General features: G+C 45.0%; 2 protein-coding genes and 1 pseudogene across 2 annotated transcripts; 1 reads left to right on the top strand and 2 right to left on the bottom strand.

The window, feature by feature from the left end:
- Positions 1-1,440: 1,440 nt before the first annotated feature.
- Positions 1,441-2,376, bottom strand: LOC137149996 (olfactory receptor 51G2-like). Its single transcript, XM_067543643.1, has one exon. The coding sequence runs from the start codon at positions 2,374-2,376 to the stop codon at positions 1,441-1,443; it is 936 nt and encodes a 311-aa protein (XP_067399744.1).
- A 5,267-nt stretch (positions 2,377-7,643) lies between these two features.
- On the top strand, positions 7,644-13,120 carry LOC137149985 (olfactory receptor 51H1-like; annotated as a pseudogene).
- Positions 13,121-17,387: 4,267 nt separating this feature from the next.
- On the bottom strand, positions 17,388-18,323 carry LOC137149995 (olfactory receptor 51G2-like). Its single transcript, XM_067543642.1, has one exon. It carries the CDS (start codon positions 18,321-18,323, stop codon positions 17,388-17,390), a length of 936 nt encoding a protein of 311 aa, XP_067399743.1.
- Positions 18,324-19,254: the final 931 nt, after the last annotated feature.

The following is a 19,254-nucleotide window of genomic DNA, read 5'->3' as shown; positions in this document are numbered from 1 at the left end:
AGATTGTACCCTGGTGTATGTCGCATTACAATATACATAGAACACTCCCCTCCAGGTACACACACAGCCAAGCCAGTGGCCCTGTAGCCCACAAGCACTGGGTCCTACTCTGGGGAAGGGACGTGCAGCCAGGGTCTCCCACTCTTCCTTTTGCAAGACTTCCTTTTTCCCTGCATGGGGCTGTTCCTGGGGCCAGATCAGATCCACTTCCGGGACTCTCCCCTGCCTGAACAAAGCTCCACCCCTGGTTTCTGCCCCGATCGCTCCCAGCCTTCAGGGAGAGGGTCACTGTACGGGAGCTCCCGTCACCTAATGAGCCATTTTCCTTTAGGACAACCCTGCATATCATCAACATTCAGAGCTGGATGGCCGGAGAATGGTGCATGCCACCCTTTGCACCAGGCAGGGTGGTTACATGGGGTGCTATAGAAAATTTTGGGGTGCTCATGTCCCCTGAAAGGCCTCCCAGTATCACCCCTAATGATTTTTTGATCCAGTGGCAATTCTGAAAAATTGAAAAAGAATTTGTTTAGGCTGAACCAAATCTTAAATTTTTCCGAATTTCTAGTGACTCCATTTCAGGTTTGGTTAAGGGGAGGGATTTGAATCTGGGCCCTCCCACAACCCACATGAGCTCTCTAATCACTGACCTAAAGATTATGCTGGGTGACGAGAGACATCTCCACCACCTTCCCTTCACCTCTGACCATTCTTCTGAATGGCCAAAACTATTTTGTCACATTGCTAATCGTTTCGGGTCAGCTAAATCTGCATTTTCCATCAAATGAACAATCTGTCTGAAAAATTTCACCTAGCTTTGGTGTGAACCTGGTTCTTTCTTCAGAGAGGACTAAATGGACATAAAACACAGAGGAGAAGTTGCTTAAGGGTGGTTCCAGTTACTGGAAGATGTTTTTAAACTCTCATCAGACAATGGAAATAAATGCCTTTTGAGATGTAATTATTCTTAGATTTTAAGGCCAGAAGAGACCACTGTGATTATCAAGTCTCACCTTCCATATCGCCCAGTCCCCAGAAACTCACCCAGCAATTTCAACATCAAATCTAGTCTTCTGGCTGAACTAGGAACACGCACAGCTGTGTGCAACCGGAGCAAAAGAAGGAGAAGAGTTTTCATTACTTTAGGTTCTAGGTTGCGACCCTGTGCTCCTATCCTGTGGCTGGGAAAAGGAAGAAGAGTCTTGTGGGTAACCAGGATTTAGGCAACACACAAAAAATTCCAAACTCTGGTACACATTTCCTGTGTGACCTGGGACCTTGACCAGCAGAGCAGTGCACAAACCACAGGACCAGCCTCCCAGCTGGTCAGGCTGGATTTTCACTGTCCCAGAACTTCCTCCTACAGTGTGGAGACTGGGGATAGCAAGAAGCCAGTTTACAGGGGTTTGATTCTCTGGAGCTGGGTGAAGAACTGACCCTTCACTTGACGAATACCCTGATTATTCTCACACGAATTGCTTGTGTTTTCACGCTGTACACAATTGGGTTCATCAGCGGTGGGACCAGCATATAGACGTTGCCCAGGACAATCGAAAATATCGGAGGAGAGTTTTTTACAAATCTATATATCACAGCTAAGGCAATCTCTGGTGTGTAGAAGACAAGGACGACACAGACGTGGGAGACGCAGGTGTTCAGGGCCTTGAGGCGCGCCGCATGCGAAGTGATGCTCAACACTGATTTAAGGATCATCACATAGGATAGGAGGATGAGCAGCAAGTCCAACCCCCGTGTAGAGACTGTTATAAAGAACCCATAGATGATGTTGACTCTGAAATCCGAACAAGCCATTGTCATGACCTCCTGGTGCAGGCAGTAGGAATGGGAGAGGATGCTGTCCTTACAGTATCGATGGTATTTCAGGAGAATGGGGAGTGGGACTATTAGAGTTACCGCTCTTAGCAGACACACCAATCCCATCTTAGATATTGTCGGTGGGGTTAAGATGGAAGCATATCTCAGCGGGTTACAGATCGCCACAAAGCGGTCAAACGCCATGGACAAGAGCACAGAAGATTGAATTAACGTAAGCGAGTGGATGAAGAACAACTGGGCAAAACAGGCATCATGGCTGATCTCCCTCGAGTGAAACGAGTATATGCCCAGTGTTGTTGGTAGGGTGGATAATGATAAGCCAAGGTCTGTAATGGCCAACATGGAAAGGAAAATGTACATGGGCTCATGGAGAGTTGGATCTGTTTTTATAATGAATAGAATGACTGAATTACCTAATATGGAAATAAGATACATTAAGCAGAACGGGATGAAAATCCAGACATGGACATCTTCCAGCCCGGGTATTCCGGTGAGAAGGAACACTGCAGGTTGGAATTTGGTGTCATTGACTGCTGGCATGGTACACTGTGTGGGTCCAAGGAGTTTTGAACTTTTTTTCCTGAAAGGAAAAGTAACAGGAGACTAGATAATATTGAAGGAGACATCATTCTCCTCTCAGTACATGTCTAGAGTCTTCCAGAAGGTCAAGGAACATAAAAAATAAACATACTCTTGGATTTACACGTGAGGATTATCTGTTCTGTTCATTCCCTCTGAAGCCTCTGGCATTGGCCCTAGGAAGACAGGATACTGGGCTTCATGGGCCATTGGTTTGACCCTGTGTGGCTGTTCCTATATTCTCACTTACACCACCAACAGGGAATGTCAGACTGGATCAGACCTGTAGTGCCTTTAAACCATTTTCCTGTGGCTAGGAATAGAAGTTTCAGAGGAAGGTAGAAGATGCTGAACAATAGACAGCTGTGAGATAACCTGCTGCCAGGGAAAAATTCCTCTTGACAAAGAATGCAGGAGAAGCAGAAACAAGGAAGGCACTGCAACAACCTGCTACAACAGGTTTTGCACTAACATCCATTTGAGAGTGCAGGTTACTTCAGACATGCTCATGTAACCAGTGATGGGTGTAAATTACATACAACCACTATATAACTCCCTTGACTGCACCTCATCTCTACTCTTTACTGAAACAGAGACCAGCAATTCTCTTGTTTCATGACTTTTTTGGAATGTCTTGCACAATTGTATCAGAATTATTGTGTGCATAAATCTGAATGTCAGTGTTACAAGCAGCATCTGGTCTCTTACCAGGAGACATAATCATACAACTGCTCACTGAACAAAGAGTTAATAGCACAAACCCATTGCAAACAGAATTTGGAATACCTCTGAAATATTTTCTAAAGAAAAGCCGTTATGTAGTACTGTTCCTCCTGCACCAACACCTCTGCTGCTGGTTTTCGATAGACATGCATGTAATGAAAATTTGTTTGTAGTAATTGTATTATAATGAAAACTTTTGGCATAACATTTATAGAACCATACTTTAGTACACACATGTGAACCTGTTCTTTCCCCTCGGACCTTCTTTCAGGGATGATTTCTCAGGTTAGAAGGGGCCCTAAAACGTAACGTGTGTCATCTTCATTTCTTGAGAACTTGAAAAGATTGTAGCCTGTCTGTCCTCATTCAATCGCCTACCAGCAAACCAAAGACTGGGCAATCCTTTGCTGCTGCTACCTTCTCTATCCTTGGGTTCACAGCTGACTGGTTCTCTGCTGTTTCTCTAATGTCAATCTGTAGCCTTTATTGGGAGTTGTGCAGGCTTTGGGATCAGCATATACTGTATTTATTCCTTCAGCTCCCACTTTCTAGTACACTGGTTTTCAACCCTTTTTCATATCTGGACCCTGAAAAAATTTCAAATGCAGGTGCGAATAACTTTGACTATCTTACACATGGTCTGCAGAACCCCAGGGTCTGGTCTAGTCCATTGTACAACCACCAAGTACAACCACTGCTCTAGTACATTGTAACCCAACACTTGTTTCTCGGCTATGATGAGGGTTTGCAGGAAGCAGGTTTCAAAGTAAACTGCATGAGTATTTATGGACATCAAACTTCATTTCACCGATGAAAGTCATCTATTGCTCTCTCTCTCTCTGACTGTCTATCTACTGTATTATATAGTCCTAGTTTAATTGCAGGCTGCTGGAAAACAAACAGGAAGGGAGACAATCTCCCTCAAGTGAGAGATGGCTTTTCCTGAGCTATTAAGGAAAAGCACCTGAGTTTCATGCTGAGACAATCCTATTTCCAGGCTCCAACCAAGTTACACAACTTGTTTCGCCAGTGCTAGGAGTCACTTCAGTGGTTGGTGCAACTGGTGCTGTGAAAACCTTTAAACTTACGCGCACACACACACACACACACACACACACACACACACACAGCGTGGGGAATTCAGAAGATGCTAATTCCTCCGAAGTCCCAAAGGAGTGTGGGTGCTTGAGATAAGAGTCACATACAGACTGTTGGTTTAAACCCCTTTTATTCTCCCATGTGACATTTTTTCCTACTCTTCAGATTAAATAACAATTTGGTTCAATAAGACTGGCTGGGCATCACAGGTCACAGACTCCCAAAGGGAAGAAGCAAAGTCACAGAACAACTTTGACCTGCTGAGCAAGCCCAGTTGACCCACCTTGTGCTGTAGCCCAGGGTCCAGTCTGAGGGTGGAAGAAATTTGGGATTTCACCCCAGGAGAGGAAAGGGTCGAGGTTGACATCTGGCATTCGGAGACCAGAGAGGGGGGCAGAGATGCAGGATGCCCTGTAACTGTGAGAGATTTCAACAGGACAGAAATTCCCATAAGCAAATAAATCTGAGATGATTTGGGAAATTCGCATATTCCATGGTCTGTTCTTTAGCCCAGAGCACACGGAAGCTCTGGAAATGGGAACCATTGAGAAACCCTGACTCAGGGTTTTAACACTCCGAGCTCCCTTTGAATCTGGGATTTCTGTGTACCAAGGGCCATGGAGACATGGAGTGGAGGTTCCCCCAGCTACTTTGTGCTGCCTGCTCTCCAGACTCTCTCACTGAGTCACACCCACAGCCCAGAAGAGTCAGCTGCCGCTGCACAGAACATCTGCCCATGTCAATAGCTGGCAGCCTTTACCCTTCCCTTAGCTTTCGAGAGATTTAAAGACAGAGAAACCTGCCAACGTACCCAATGCCTGTGAGAAGGGGAGCAGCTGCCAACAGAGATCTCCACCCTAACGGAGAAGGGGTCAGCGGAGAGCTTGCACGGGCAGCAGGCAGTGTCTGCTCAGACAGGCTGCAACTGTCCTTATAAAGCATGTTTGCCCATTTCCTTGGGGGCCACTTGGCCACCTGAGACCCTCAGCTGATTGGTTCAGCGTGTGCCAGCTTTAACCCCTTCATATCAAATGGGAAACTGTAGGAAGCCGAATCCCAGGGGATGCTCGGTGATGCCACCAAACTAGACAGCAGCACAAGTCCTGCCTCAGGCTCTATTCCTGCAATCCAGACTGTCAGCGCTGTGCGGATGGCTCAGAAGAGTCACAGGGCTCCCTCAAAGGCGGTCGAGTGGTACCTATGATGCTGTTACAGCTGAATTCTTGCGACAATGCAGAAAAATAGACTAATAATAGTTATGTAGGGTCAGATTCTTCCTGGCAGCCCCCTTTCCTGCATTACTAACCCAGGGTGCAAACTGAGGAGGAAGATTCCACACAGCTCCTACCTGGAAATTTCCCTCAGATTGTTCCAGTAGGGCACGTTCCTTTCCTTCTCCCTGAGGAATAAAGGTGGGACCCAGCGTCCATGGATCCCCAAAGTTACTCACAGATCTCAGTGATCCCCGGATAGCCAGGCCATCCCACCCACAACCTCTGTGGCTCCACAACTGCTCTAGGATCCTCTCCAGCTCCCTGGGAACACAGGGTCTTCGGGGATGTGCTACTGGGGCCTGTCACAGTAGCCACTGCCCACAGGATCTGCTGAAGGGGCCGTTGTAGGGATGAAGGAGGCTTCATGGAGATGGGAAGGTTTTATACACAAGGAAGTGACACCTCCTCACCCCCACCCGTAGCCCTTGATAGCCAATAAAAGTGTATATTGTGACAGACTATTTTCAGAGTATTTACATGTTAAACTGACTCAACATCTGTCACTCTTATTTCTGACATTTCAGGAAGCCAGGGCAGCGCCTCTGCCACATACATTATACTGGTGTTTATACACAGCATTTACACAGATGCAGAATAACGTGCTGGATAAATGTGTTGCTATCCTACTCCAGTGGTAACTGCTAATACAGTTGTTCTTTGAACTGAAGTAGTAGAGATCTGTGGGTTTGGCTTTGACAGTCCCAGGTCCATTCCCTGGTTCTATTGACCCATAATGGATGGTTCTTACAAAAGCCAGCGCGTTACATCCATAGTGTATATTTTTCTTTCTTAATTACAGGCAAGCCTGTTTTAGGCCTATTATTAAAAATGACTAACACTGTTCTAAGACCCTGTTTTCAATTGCATATTATTTTTCCAAATTTAAACCGTTTGGGCTGGAATTTTCCATGCAAGGTGACTGCCTCAGTCTAACTTTCTAGGGAAAATGTCAGTGTTATGATACAGTCTGGGATTACCTTATCACATACTATTTTTTCCACATGACCCCAGGCTCATTCATTGAATATCATAGACCTGCTGCGGGGATGAATCAGGGCTGTGTCATGAACAAGGCTTTTGTCTATAGAACCTGTGATTCATTTGTTGTAGAAGTTGGAAGGTGTATAGTAAATGGGCAAGACAGCAGGAAGAGAGAGGATGGTCTCATGATTCAGGCAGTTCAATGCTGCTCTGGAGAACTGGATTCTATCCCTGCCTCTGTCACAGAGTTCCTGTGTGATGCTAGGCAAGTCACTTAAACCAAACCTGTCACTAATTGTGATCCTCGTGTTCTGGGTGTCTCATTTGAGACCCTGCGTCTGATTTGCAGAAGCACTGAGCATTCACCACTGCCACTGGGAACTGTGTTTTGAACGCATGAAGTGCTGTGTAGTGCTAAGTATTCTGAAGAACCCCATCCCCGGTGTCTGATCCCCAAAGTAGGGGATACTCTTTGCCATTTCCCCATCTCTACAATGGACAGAATCATTTCCCCATCTCTACAATGGACGGAATAGCTGACAATCAACTCATTAATGTTTGTGAAGCACTCATAGGGAAATTAAGGTAGATACTGCAGCGATAAGCCCCATAGGAAAGCCCAGGAGGAAATAAACTACTCTGTCTTCAGTGCAGGGTTTAAACAGAGTGCAGTGAATAAGGCCAGGGTCACACGCTGATCAAGGGGGTGAAATCAGTTTTTGAATAGCTGCTCATTAAGTGTGCACTGTCCATTCTATGCACTGAATGAGGCAGAGGTCCTGTGGAAAAATGATATGTGACATGTAATATAAATTGTATCATAATGCGTACATCCAAGGAGGGCTGGCAGGCTATCTGAATTCTGTCACCTCATAACTTTTAAGTGCTTGACTTTGTAAACTTAATCATGTTCTTTTAATGAAGCAGTTTTTGTATCTGACATGCAAACGAATAATGCTGGTGTTATTGCAGGTGTTTTTTGGATCGTCAGAGGACATTGAGTGCATGAGATGTCAGCTGTGAACCAGACTCTCCTCAGCCACTTGGACTTCATCTTCTCAGCAATTCCTGGGCTGGCGTATGGCCCTTCCTCTGTGCTCAGTGTATGTTATAGCAATCTTGGGGTAACTGCATTATCCTAGCTGAATATGGATGGATCACAGTCTTCACCTCCCTATGTACTATTTCCTTTTGATTCTGGCATTGGCAGACTTGGGCTGATCTGTCTCCACCCTACTCACCATGCTGAGCATATTCTGCTTGGATTCCAGATCCATCCATTTCAATGCCTGCGTTATCCAGATGCATTTCATCCATGCCTTCTCTGTCGTGTCTGGGGTCATAGTGCCATGGCGTTTGACAGCTTGATTGCAGGAGTGACATCCGGAAAGCTAAAGCACAACTGGAGATGCAGCTAGCAAGGGACGTGAAGGGTAAAAAGAAGGGTTTCTACAGATATATTAGCAACAAGAAGAAGGTCCTCACTGAATGAGGAAGGCAACCTAGTGACAGAGAATGTGGAAAAAGCCCAAGTATTCAATATTATTTTTGCCTCTGTCTTAACAGACAAGGTCAGCTCCCGAGCTACTGCACTGGGCAGCGCAGAATGGGGAGAAGGTGAGCAGTGCTGAAAGAACAGGCTCAGACCTGTTTAGAAAGTCCTGCACAAGTTTCACATGAGGCCAGGTGCAACACATCCGAGGAAGCTGAGGGAGTTTGCTGATGTGATTGCAGAGCCATTGGCCATTATCCTCGAAAATTCGTGGTGATCAGGGGAGTTCCTGGATGATTGGAAAAAGGCAAATATGGTGCCCATCTTTAAAAAAGGGGAGGAGGATCAGGGGAACCACAGAACAGTCAGCCTCACCTCAGTCCCTGGAAAAATCATGAAGCAGGTCCTCAAGGAATCCATTTTGAAGCACTTGGAGGAGAGGAACAGTCAGCATGAATTCACCAAGGGCAAGTCATGCCTGACCAACCTGATTGTCTTCTATGAAGAGGTGACTGGCTCCGTGGATGTGCACCTAACCACAGAAAGGGGAAATGGTATCAGAGCTGCATTGTGCATCACCCCACAAACCATGGACATAGTCTGTGGCAGTTTAACTCAAGATTCCTCGACCCCATAGTTTTTAGTGTCTGCGAGTTGGTGTCAGGAAATAAACCAAAGGAAACACAGTACCTCTGCCTGCTATATAGCAGAAAAAGACAAATCCAAACCAAGTGCTTTTAATTTAAAGCTTTGCTTCTGGTCTCCAGAAACACATTGGTTTATTTGTGTATTTATTTATCTTTCTATTTCACAATGACATGTGCTCTTTCCTACTTCAGAGATATTGGAGTAAATCTTCCTGGTCAAAAAATACAGCAAACAATTGCACGTTCAGTAGGGAAAATCATAGACTCATAGAAGATTACGGTTGGAAGAGATGTGTATTTCCTCTTTGGAATGAACCAATGGGTCCCATTCTGTCCTGATGTACAGCTGCAAAGTCTTCCGTTACACCACTGATGTACGTCTGATTGCATAGGTGTGACTGGGGGCAGTTCTCTGATTCAAGAATCAAGTTGGGCATGATAATTAATATTAAGAAAACAGTTGTCATGTCACATGGCACTAAAGTGCCACCTTAAGTCTACGTAAATAATGAAGGTCTGGATCACTTCTGCTATCTTGGCTCAACGTTAACCAGTTCACTAAGCCTTGATACAGAACTTGATGCAAGACTTAGCAAAGCCTCCAACACCTTTGGCAAACTTTACCTGACGTGTCTGGAACAACAACCTGCTATCCCTGAATACAAAGGTGTCTGTTTATCAGACTCATGTTCTCAGTATCCTCATTTATAGCTGTGATAGCTGGGTCATATACTCCACGCAGGAGCAGAGATTGAACAACTTCCACCTTTGCTGTCTCAAAAAAATCCTTAGAGCCTCTTGGGACCGGCAGATCACTCATAACAAGATCCTCGGTAGAACCGACCTACAGTCTGTGCAGGAAAACTGGACACTCGTGGGCTTCACTGGCTGGGGCTCATGGACCGTATGCCTCAAGCTCGTCTGCTGAAGGTTGTGCTCTATGGCCACCTCAAAGAATATCCGCAACACAGAGGAAGGCCAAAGCTCTGGTACAGCGACAAGGTCAAGAAGGGTCTTAAGAAATTCAGCATTCCTCTGATGACGGGGAGAGCCCTGTCCACAACTGCTCAGTCTGGAGAAGCCGGGTCAAGGTTGGTGTAGTCAACACAGAGAGTCATCAGAGAACCTGGGCTGAGGTCAATAGGTGAGCCAGGAAGCAGAATTTGCTCCAAACTCTATCTGACGAGTAGACCTGTAGCCACCGTAGTAAGGTCTGCCGCCTGCACATTGGTCTCTTCTCCCACACTATGGCCAAACACCACTGACATACTTCATTGTGTTTCCTTTCATCTGCCAAGATATTGGATGGCCATATGAACAGGGGACATCACAGGAAGATTTCAGCCCTTCTATTAATTCAGTACCTTGAGAGTGAAAGAAATCATGGCTTAGGCCAACATTTTCTATATGGATTTCAGGTGCCCAACATGAGACACTTTAAAGAGGCATGACTTGCAAAAGTCCTGAGGATTCACTTGCTATAAATCAGGTGCCTTAAATGAGTATAAGTCCCACTAGCCACGTCCTCAGTCAGTGTGAATAAGAGTAGCCCCTTTGGCATCAATTGAAGGATGCCAATTTCCACCATCAGAGGAACTGGGCCATTAACATCTAACAGAGACATTAAGCTGTACTACAGCATTTTGGGCAGTCTTTATGGCCTCTGGTTCTATGCAGTGAATGATGTTTTTATTTCAGGTCTCTGACACCAAAGGAACATTACCGGGATATAATGTCAACAGTCAATAATAGAATCACAGAATCATAGAGTTGGAAGGGACCTCAGGAGGTGATCTAGTCCATCCCTCTACTCAAAGCAGGACTAACCTAAGCTAAATAATCCCAGTTAGGGTTTTGTCAAACCGCAGTTAAAAGCCTCTAAAGATGAAGATTCCACCACCTCCCTAGTTAACCCATTCCAGTGCTTCACCACGCTCCTAGTGAAAAACGTTTTCCTAATGTCCAACCTACACTTCCCCCACTGCAACTTGAGACCGTTGCTCCTTGTTCTGTCATCTGCCATCACCGAGAACAGCCTATCTCCATCCTCCCTGGAACCTCCTTTCAGGTAGTTAAAGGCTGCTATCAAATCCCCCCTCATTCTTCTCTTCTGCAGACTAAACAAGCCTAGTTCCCTCAGCCTCTCCTCATAAGTCTTGTGCTCCAGCCCCCAAATCATTTTTGTTGCCCTCCGAGGGACTCTCACCAACTTCCCCACATCCTTTTTGTAGTGGGAGGCCCAAAACTGGACACAATACTCCAAATGCAGCCTCACCAATGCCGAATACAGGGGAATAATCACTTCCCGCGATCTGCTGACAATGCTCCTACTAATGCAGCCCAATATGCTATTAGCCTTTTTGGCAACCAGGGCACACTGCTGACTCATATCCAGCTTCTTATCCACTGTTACCCCCAGGTCCTTTTTTGCAGAATTACTCCCCAGTTCGTCGGTCCACAGTCTGTAGCTGTGCATGGGATTCTTCCGTCCTAAGTGCAGGATTCTGCCCTTGTCCTTGTTGAACCTCATCAGATTTCTTTTGGCCCTATCCTCCAGTTTGTTTAGGTCCTTCTGTATCCTATCCCTACCTTCCAGGGTATCTACCACTCCCCTTAGCTTAGTGTCATCTGTAATTTGCTGAAGATGGAATCTACCCCATCCTCCAGATTATTAATGAAGATGTTGAACAAAACTGGCCCCAGGACTGACCCCTGGGGCACTCTGCTTGTGACCGGCTGCCAGCTAGACATGGAGCCATTGATCACTACTCGTTCAGCCCTATGCTCTAGGCAGTTCTCTATCCATTTTACAGTCCATTCACCCAACCCATACTTCTTTAACTTGCTGACAAGAATACTGTGAGAGACTGTATCAAAAGCTTTGCTAAAGCCAAGGTATGTCACGTCTACCACTTTTCCCACATCCACCAAGCCAGTCACCTCTTCATAGAAAGCAATCAGGTTGGTCAGGCATGACTTTTTCCTAGGTGACTCCATGTTGACTGTTCCCGATCACCTTTCTCTCTTCCAAGTGCCTTAAAATGGATTCCCTGAGAACCTGTTACATGATTTTTCCAGGGATTGAGGTGAGGCTGACCGGTCTGTAGATTCCTGGATCCTCTTTCCTCCCTTTTTTGAAGATGGGCACTATATTTGATTTTTCCAGTCATCAGGGACCTCCCAATTTCCACGAGCTTTCAAAGATAATAGCCAATGGGTCTGAAATCACATCAGCCAACTCCCTCAGCACTCTTGGGTGCATTGCATCTGGACCCATGGACTTGTGTATGTCTAATCGTTCTAAATAGTCTTGGACCTGTTCCTTCAGCACTGCGGGATGTTCACCTTCTTTCCATTCTGTGCCGCCAGTGCAGTGTTCTGGGAGCTGACCTTGTCTGTGAAGACAGAGGCAAAAAAGACATTGATTACCTCAGCTTTCTCCACATCCTTTTTCAGTAGGTTACATCCCCCATTCTTTAAGGGGCCCACACTTTCCCTTATCTTCCTCTTGTTGGTAACATACCTGTAGAAATCCTTCTTGTTCCCTTTCACATCCCTTGCTGATGTCCTTCCTGATGTCCTTCCTGCATGTTCGAGCAGTATTTTTATAATTCTCCCTAATCATCTGACCAAGCTTCCACTTCTTGTAAACTTCTTTTTTGTGTTTAAGTTCACCAAAGACTTCTTTGTTAAGCCAAGCTGGACGCTTACCATATTTGCTATTCTTTCTACACATCTTCAGCCATCAGATATTCATCCACATAGGTACCCTTGGAATGCAGGAACAAAACTCCTGGATGGTTTTCTCGCTGTGTGTCCCATACAGACTAACAGTGGTAGGGAACGGTAACTATCCTCTTTGTTATCAGGACAGAGGAAAGCACCCATAAGTCCTTGTACATTTTCCTTTTTTACTAGACCTCGCCGATCTGGGACTACATTGCCAAAAACGCTGAGTGGCCTGTATAAGTTCAATGCCAGGGAAATTGCTTTTGATGCCTGCATCATCTCAATATTCTTCATCCATACCTTTGGATGAATGGCCTTTGACAGCTTCATTGTAATACATGATCCTCTGAGAGAGACCTCGCTACTCCCCAATTCAATAATAGGGAAATAGGAGTAGCAATTTAATTTAGGATCATCTGTATAGTCTTCCAACTACTCTTCCTTATTAAACGCTTCCCCTTCTGAAGATCCAATGTGCTCTCCCACTCATGTGGTTTCCATGAGGATAAGATGAAATTGGCTGTAGAGACAAGAGAGTTAACAGCTTGTATGTCTTGATTATCGTCATTTGCACATTAAGTTTGGACACCATGATCATTCTTCTGTCCTACATTCTGATCCTCAAAACAGTGATGAATCTTGCATCCCAGAAAGAGCATTTCAAGGCCTTGGATTCCTGTGTATCCCACATTTGCCCCAAACCAAACACTTTCCCTAGATGGATATGCAAAATTCTCCATCCAAAGAACAGCCAGTCATAACACTTCTTCCAAAGGAGAGATTGTTCTCAAGGGAAAGGGAGAAAATTTCTCATTGTAGAATATGTGTATTCCACATTTGCTCTATCCTGAAAACCATTCAAACCATTCACTGTCTTGAATCATTTCTCTGTTTGTACTTGTAGTTTATAGTTGTTTTCTTATATTTACTAATATTTTTTCTGTTTTCCGTTGTCAATGTATCTTTCAGAAAGCATTTTCCCAGATAATTGTAGACAGATTTGAACCACCCAAAGCGAGATTGTGTTTGGATCCAGAATTTTGGTTCACACTGTTAGAGAGATGGGGGCCAGATATGGGTTTGCATTCAGAATACACTGAAGTTTGAGGAGGATCAGAGCTGGAGTTCCCATCTGGCATCTCTTCTCAATTACTTTCCAAAGCAGAACTATGTAATAAGATTTCTTCAGAGAATAAATTTCATTTTGGTCAGGTTAAGAAAATTGCACTGATATAATTTAAGGAAGTCATTGCGGAATCAGTGCTCCTTTCCCATTTCCTTGCTGTTGTTCCTGGGACATTGATCATGATTTATTGAAAATCATGCTATAAATATGAAGGCAGTTCTGTTTTTTCCAAGGCAATGTTCAATGTAATCTCAACAGCTGTAAAGGTCACTTCAGAGCAGCTACTGAAAGACATGAAGAGAGACTTGATCCTTGACTAATTATCAAGTATCATTATATGTACAGCCGTAGCACCAACTAGCTGTGCTCATGGACCAGGACCCCATTGTGTGAGACACCGCACAAAGGCAGAGCAAAAACACAATCCTTGCCCCAAAGAGCTTGGAATCTCTACACACAGAGCTCCCATTGCCTTCAATGGTGTCACATGAGGGGTAGATTTAACCCATTGGGCCTTAGACTCTCACACCAGTGAAAGTCGGGAAATAACCCCACTGAAATCAAAGGACCAAATTCTGCTGTCACTGACACCAGTGCAAATCCAGAGTAACTGCACTCATTTCAGTAGCATTACACTTGACTTACACTGGTGAAAAGGAGATCAGAGTCAGGCCAAAATTACACTTTGAATCTCATGTGTATGCGTGGGAGACTGCTTTGCTTTTCCCCAGCGTGGGTGGGGGTGTTACTCAAGTAGAGGAGGAGGGCACAAAATGAGAAACAATGGCTTTTTCATTACCTCTCTCCTCCAGCATCTCTACCGAACCAAGATTGCTTGAAAGAGTTTGAAGTGGGGAGATTGGTCCCAGGCTGGGAAGTAAATCCATCCTGTGTACCAAGAACTGTGAAGTGCCTGCACCATCCAATGGGATAGGAAAAACTGTTTGCTTCAAATCTTATTTTACTTGGTAAAGTTTATAATTAAGCCGTCGTGTTTATTTTTTATTTCTTTCCCAGTCAATTTTGACCTTTATGCCTCATGACTTGTGATCACTTTAAATCCTTCTTGCTGTAGTTAATAAACTTGTTTCACCACTTTATCCTAACCAGTGTGGTTGGAACAAAGTGTGTGGGAAACTCTGCTTGAAATAGCAAAGCTGGTGCATAATTATTATCCTTTTCTGGAAAAACGCATTTACATGAGCTTGCTTTGTACAGTGAAGGGACTGGACAGTACAAGATCCACATTTCTGGGGTGCAAGGCTGGGCCTCGAGAAGTGGCAGGTGTTGCCCTGTGTGTAGTTCATGAGCGGCTGGGAGAGCATTCACACAATGTTGCATGCTGAGTTCTATGATTGACCAAAGCCTGGCTGGTTGTGTTGTTCATCATAAAGCAATGCAAAAGCCACCCTGAGGTGGAGAATGAAGGGGGCACAGCCATTCAAAGAGTCCAGATTGTACCCTGGGGTATGTCACACTGCGCTATACAGACAACCTGTATGGTTGGGTCAAAATTTTAGTAGAGAGAGTTAAAAGCTGGACAAGTAATCAGTCCTAAATTACAGGGAACAGGGTCATGGCAAGGGCAAATCTTCACTCTGTTATTTGGTATGAATTTTAGTTAGAGTCTGCTATCTTTTTCTTCTTTTCCTTCCTTTCTGGCCATCTGTGCTGGAAATAAGGCTAATAAAATTCTTATCATTTCTAAGCAAGGTCTTTTGGTGGGAAACGTATTATCTTCCTTCTCCCCCTGACATGCCTTTACTTCAAAGAATGTTATTGTAAAATGTATAGGTTTTAAGGTGATGTGCCTGCCCTCTGTATGGTAATCCTGTAAACAATAAACGGGGGAGGGTTTAGTTATATTCATGATGTAGTTGTTAATATTCATTTCATAGGTGTCAGTGTAACCAAAAAAGGGTCTATGGAGAGTTTCTGGAAATGTATACATTTACATACTCTTATCGATAAAATAATTGTAAAGTAACCCCCACGTTGCTCACTCGCAGCATCAAGGTGGAAGAAGCAGGCAATAAAGGGTTCTGTCCCCCAATCCACCCTCGGAACAACCTGTTTGATTATTTCTAACAAAAGTGTGTGGGAAACACTGCTTGAAACAGAAAAGCTGGTACATAATTTTTATCCTTTGCTGGAAATACAGATTTACATGAGCTTGCTTTGTACAGTGGACGGACTGGACAGTACGAGATGCACATTTCTGGGGTGCAAGGCTGAGCATAGAGAAGTGGCAGGTGTTGCCCTTTGTGTAGTTCATGAGGGGCTGGGAGAACAAGCACGCAACGTTGCATGCTGAGGGCTATGAGTGACCAGAGCCTGGCAGGTTGTGTTGTTCATCATAAAGCAGTGGAAAAGCCACCCTGAGGTGGAGAATGAAGGGGGCACAGTCATTCAAAGAGTCCAGATTGTACCCTGGTGTATGTCGCACTGTGATATACGTACAACCCTCTATTCCAGGTACACACACAGCCAAGCCAGTGCCCCTGTAGCCCACAAGCACTGGGTCCAACTCTGGGGAAGGGACGTGCAGCAAGGGTCTCCCACCCTGTGCCAGACTCCAACTGATAGTCCTGACTGGGCTAGGGAGGGACGGGACTTCCTTTTTCCCTGCATGGGGCTGTTCCTGGGGCCAGATCAGATCCACTTCCGGGACTCTCCCTTGCCTGAACAAAGCTCCACCCCTGGTTTCTGCCCCGATCGCTCCCAGCCTGCAGGGAGAGGGGTCACTGTACGGGAGCTCCCGTCACCTAATGAGCCATTTTCCTTTAGGACAACCCTGTATATCATCAACATTCAGAGCTGGATGGCCGGAGAGTGGTGCATGCCACCCTTTGCACCAGGCAGGGTGGTTACAGGGGGTGCTATAGCAAATTTTGGGGTGCTCATGTCCCCTGAAAGGCCTCCCAGTGTCACCCCTAACTGATTTTTTGGTCCAGAGGCAATTCTGAAAAATTGAAAAAGATTTGGTTTAGGCTGAAACAAATCTTTATTTTCTCTGATTTTCTAGTGACTCCATTTCAGGTTTGGTTAAGGGGGGGAATTTGAATCTGGGCCTTCACAGAACCCACAACAGCACTCTAATCACTGACCTAAAGATTATGCTGGGTAACAAGAGACATCTCCACCACCTTCCCTTCACCTCTGACCATTCTTCTGAATGGCCAAAACTATTTTGTCACATTGCTAATTGTTTCGGGTTAGCTGAACCTGCATTTTCCATCAAATGAACAATCTGTCTGAAAAATTTCACCTAGCTTTGGTGTGAACCTGGTTCTTTCTTCAGAAAGGACTAAATGGACTTAAAACAGAGGAGAAGTTGCTTAAGAGTTGTGCCAGTTACTGGAAGATGTTTGTAAACTCTCATCAGACAATGGAAATAAACACCTTTTGAGGTGTAACTATTCTTAGATTTTAAGGCCGGGAGAGAATACTGTGATTATCAAGTCTCACCTTCCATATCGCCCAGTTCCCTGAAACTCACCCAGCAATTTCAACATCAAATCTAGTCTTCTGGCTGAACTAGGAACACGCACAGCTGTGTGCAACCGGAGCAGAAGAAGGAGAAGAGTTTTCATCACTTTAAGTTCTAGGTCATGAACCAATGCTCCTATCTTGTGGCTGGGAAAAGGAAGGAGGGTCTTGCGGAAAGGGAGGGCACCAGGATTTAGTCAACACTCAAAAAATTCCAAACTCTGGTACACGTTTCCTGTGTGATCTGGGACCTTGACCCGCAGAGCAGTGCACAAACCACAGGACCAGCCTCCCAGCTGGTGAGACTGGATTATCACTGTCCCAGACCTTCCTCCTACAGTGTGGAGACTGGAGATAGCGGGAAGCCGGTTACAGGGGTTTGATTCTCTGGAGCTGGGTGATGAACTGACCCTTCACTTGACGAATACCCTGATTATTCTCACACGAATTGCTTGTGTTTTCACGCTGTACACAATTGGGTTCATCAGGGGCGGGACCAGCATATAGACGTTGCCCAGGACAATTGAAAATATTGGAGAAGTGTTCTTTACGAATCTATATATCACAGCTAAGGCAATCTCTGGTATGTAGAAGACAAGGACGACACAGATGTGGGAGACACAGGTGTTCAGGGCCTTTAGGCGCGCCGCGTGCGAAGTGATGCTCAGCACTGATTTAAGGATCATCACATAGGATAGGAGGATGAGCAGCACGTCCAACCACCGTGTAGAGACTGTTATAAAGAACCCATAGATGATGTTGACTCTGAAATCCGAACAAGCCATTGTCATGACCTCCTGGTGCAGGCAGTAGGAATGGGAGAGGATGCTGTCCTTACAGTATCGATGGTATTTCAGGAGAATGGGGAGTGGGACTATTAGAGTTACCGCTCTTAGCAGACACACCAATCCCATCTTAGATATTGTCGGTGCGGTTAAGATGGAAGCATATCTCAGCGGGTTACAGATCGCCACAAAGCGGTCAAACGCCATGGACAAGAGCACAGAAGATTGAATTAACGTAAGCGAGTGGATGAAGAACAACTGGGCAAAACAGGCATCATGGCTGATCTCCCTCGAGTGAAACGAGTATATGCCCAGTGTTGTTGGTAGGGTGGATAACGATAAGCCAAGGTCTGTAATGGCCAACATGGAAAGGAAAATGTACATGGGCTCATGGAGAGTTGGATCTGTTTTTATAATGAACAGAATGAATGAATTACCTAATATGGAAATAAGATACATTAAGCAGAACGGGATGAAAATCCAGACATGGACAACTTCCAGCCCAGGTATTCCGGTGAGAAGGAACACTGCAGGTTGGAATTTGGTGTCATTGGCAGCTGACATGATATACTGTGTGAGTCCAAGGAGTTTTGAACTTTTCTTCCTGAAAGGAAAAGTAACAGGAGACTAGATACTATTGAAGGAGACATCATTCTGCTCTCAGTACATGTCTAGAGTCTTCCAGAAGGTCAAGGAACATAAAAAATAAACATGCTCTTGGGTTTACACTTGAGGATTATCTGTTTTGTTCATTCCCACTGAAGCCTCTGGCATTGGCCCTAGGAAGACAGGATACTGGGCTTCATGGGTCATTGGTTTGACCCTGTGTGGCTCTTCCTATATTCTCACTTACACCACCAACAGGGAATGTCAGACTGGATCAGACCTGTAGTGCATTTAACCCATTTTTCTGTGTTAGGAATAGAAGTTTCAGAGGAAGGTAGAAGATGCTGAAAAATAGACAGCTGTGAGATAACCTGCTGCCAGGGGGAAAATTCCTCTTGACACAGGAATGCAGGAGAAGCAGAAACAGGGAAGGCACTGCAACAACCTGCTACAACAGGTTTTGCACTAACCTCCATTTGAGAGTGCAGGTTACTTCAGACATGCTCATGTAACCAGTGATGGGTGTAAATTACATACAACCACTATATAACTCCCTTGACTGCACCTCATCTCTACTCTTTACTGAAACAGAGACCAGCAATTCTCTTGTTTCATGACTTTTTGGAATGTCTTGCACAATTGTATCAGAATTATTGTGTGCATAAATCTGAATGTCACTGTTACAAGCAGGATCTGGTCTCTTACCAGGAGACATAGTCATATAACTGCTCACTGAACAAAGAGTTAAGAGCACAAATCCAATCAGAATTTGGAATACCTCTGAAATATTTTCTAAAGAAAAGCCGTTATGTAGTACAGTTACTCCTGCACCAACACCTGCTGCTGGCCTTCGATAAACATGCATATGATGAAAATTTGTTTGTAGTAA

This window comes from Emydura macquarii, unplaced genomic scaffold (genome assembly GCF_026122565.2).
Source record: "Emydura macquarii macquarii isolate MOO-44397 ecotype Brisbane River unplaced genomic scaffold, CSIRO-AGI_Emac_v2 contig_934, whole genome shotgun sequence".
NCBI lineage: Eukaryota > Metazoa > Chordata > Testudines > Chelidae > Emydura > Emydura macquarii.
The sequence above is the reverse complement of the archived record's forward strand: the minus strand, read 5'-3'. Positions and strand labels throughout refer to the sequence as shown.

Excerpts from the sequence above, each read along its gene's own strand:
- LOC137149995 (XM_067543642.1), bottom strand. The coding sequence starts at position 18,323 with ATGTCAGCTGCCAATGACACCAAATTCCAACCTGCAGTGTTCCTTCTC.
- LOC137149996 (XM_067543643.1), bottom strand. The coding sequence starts at position 2,376 with ATGCCAGCAGTCAATGACACCAAATTCCAACCTGCAGTGTTCCTTCTC.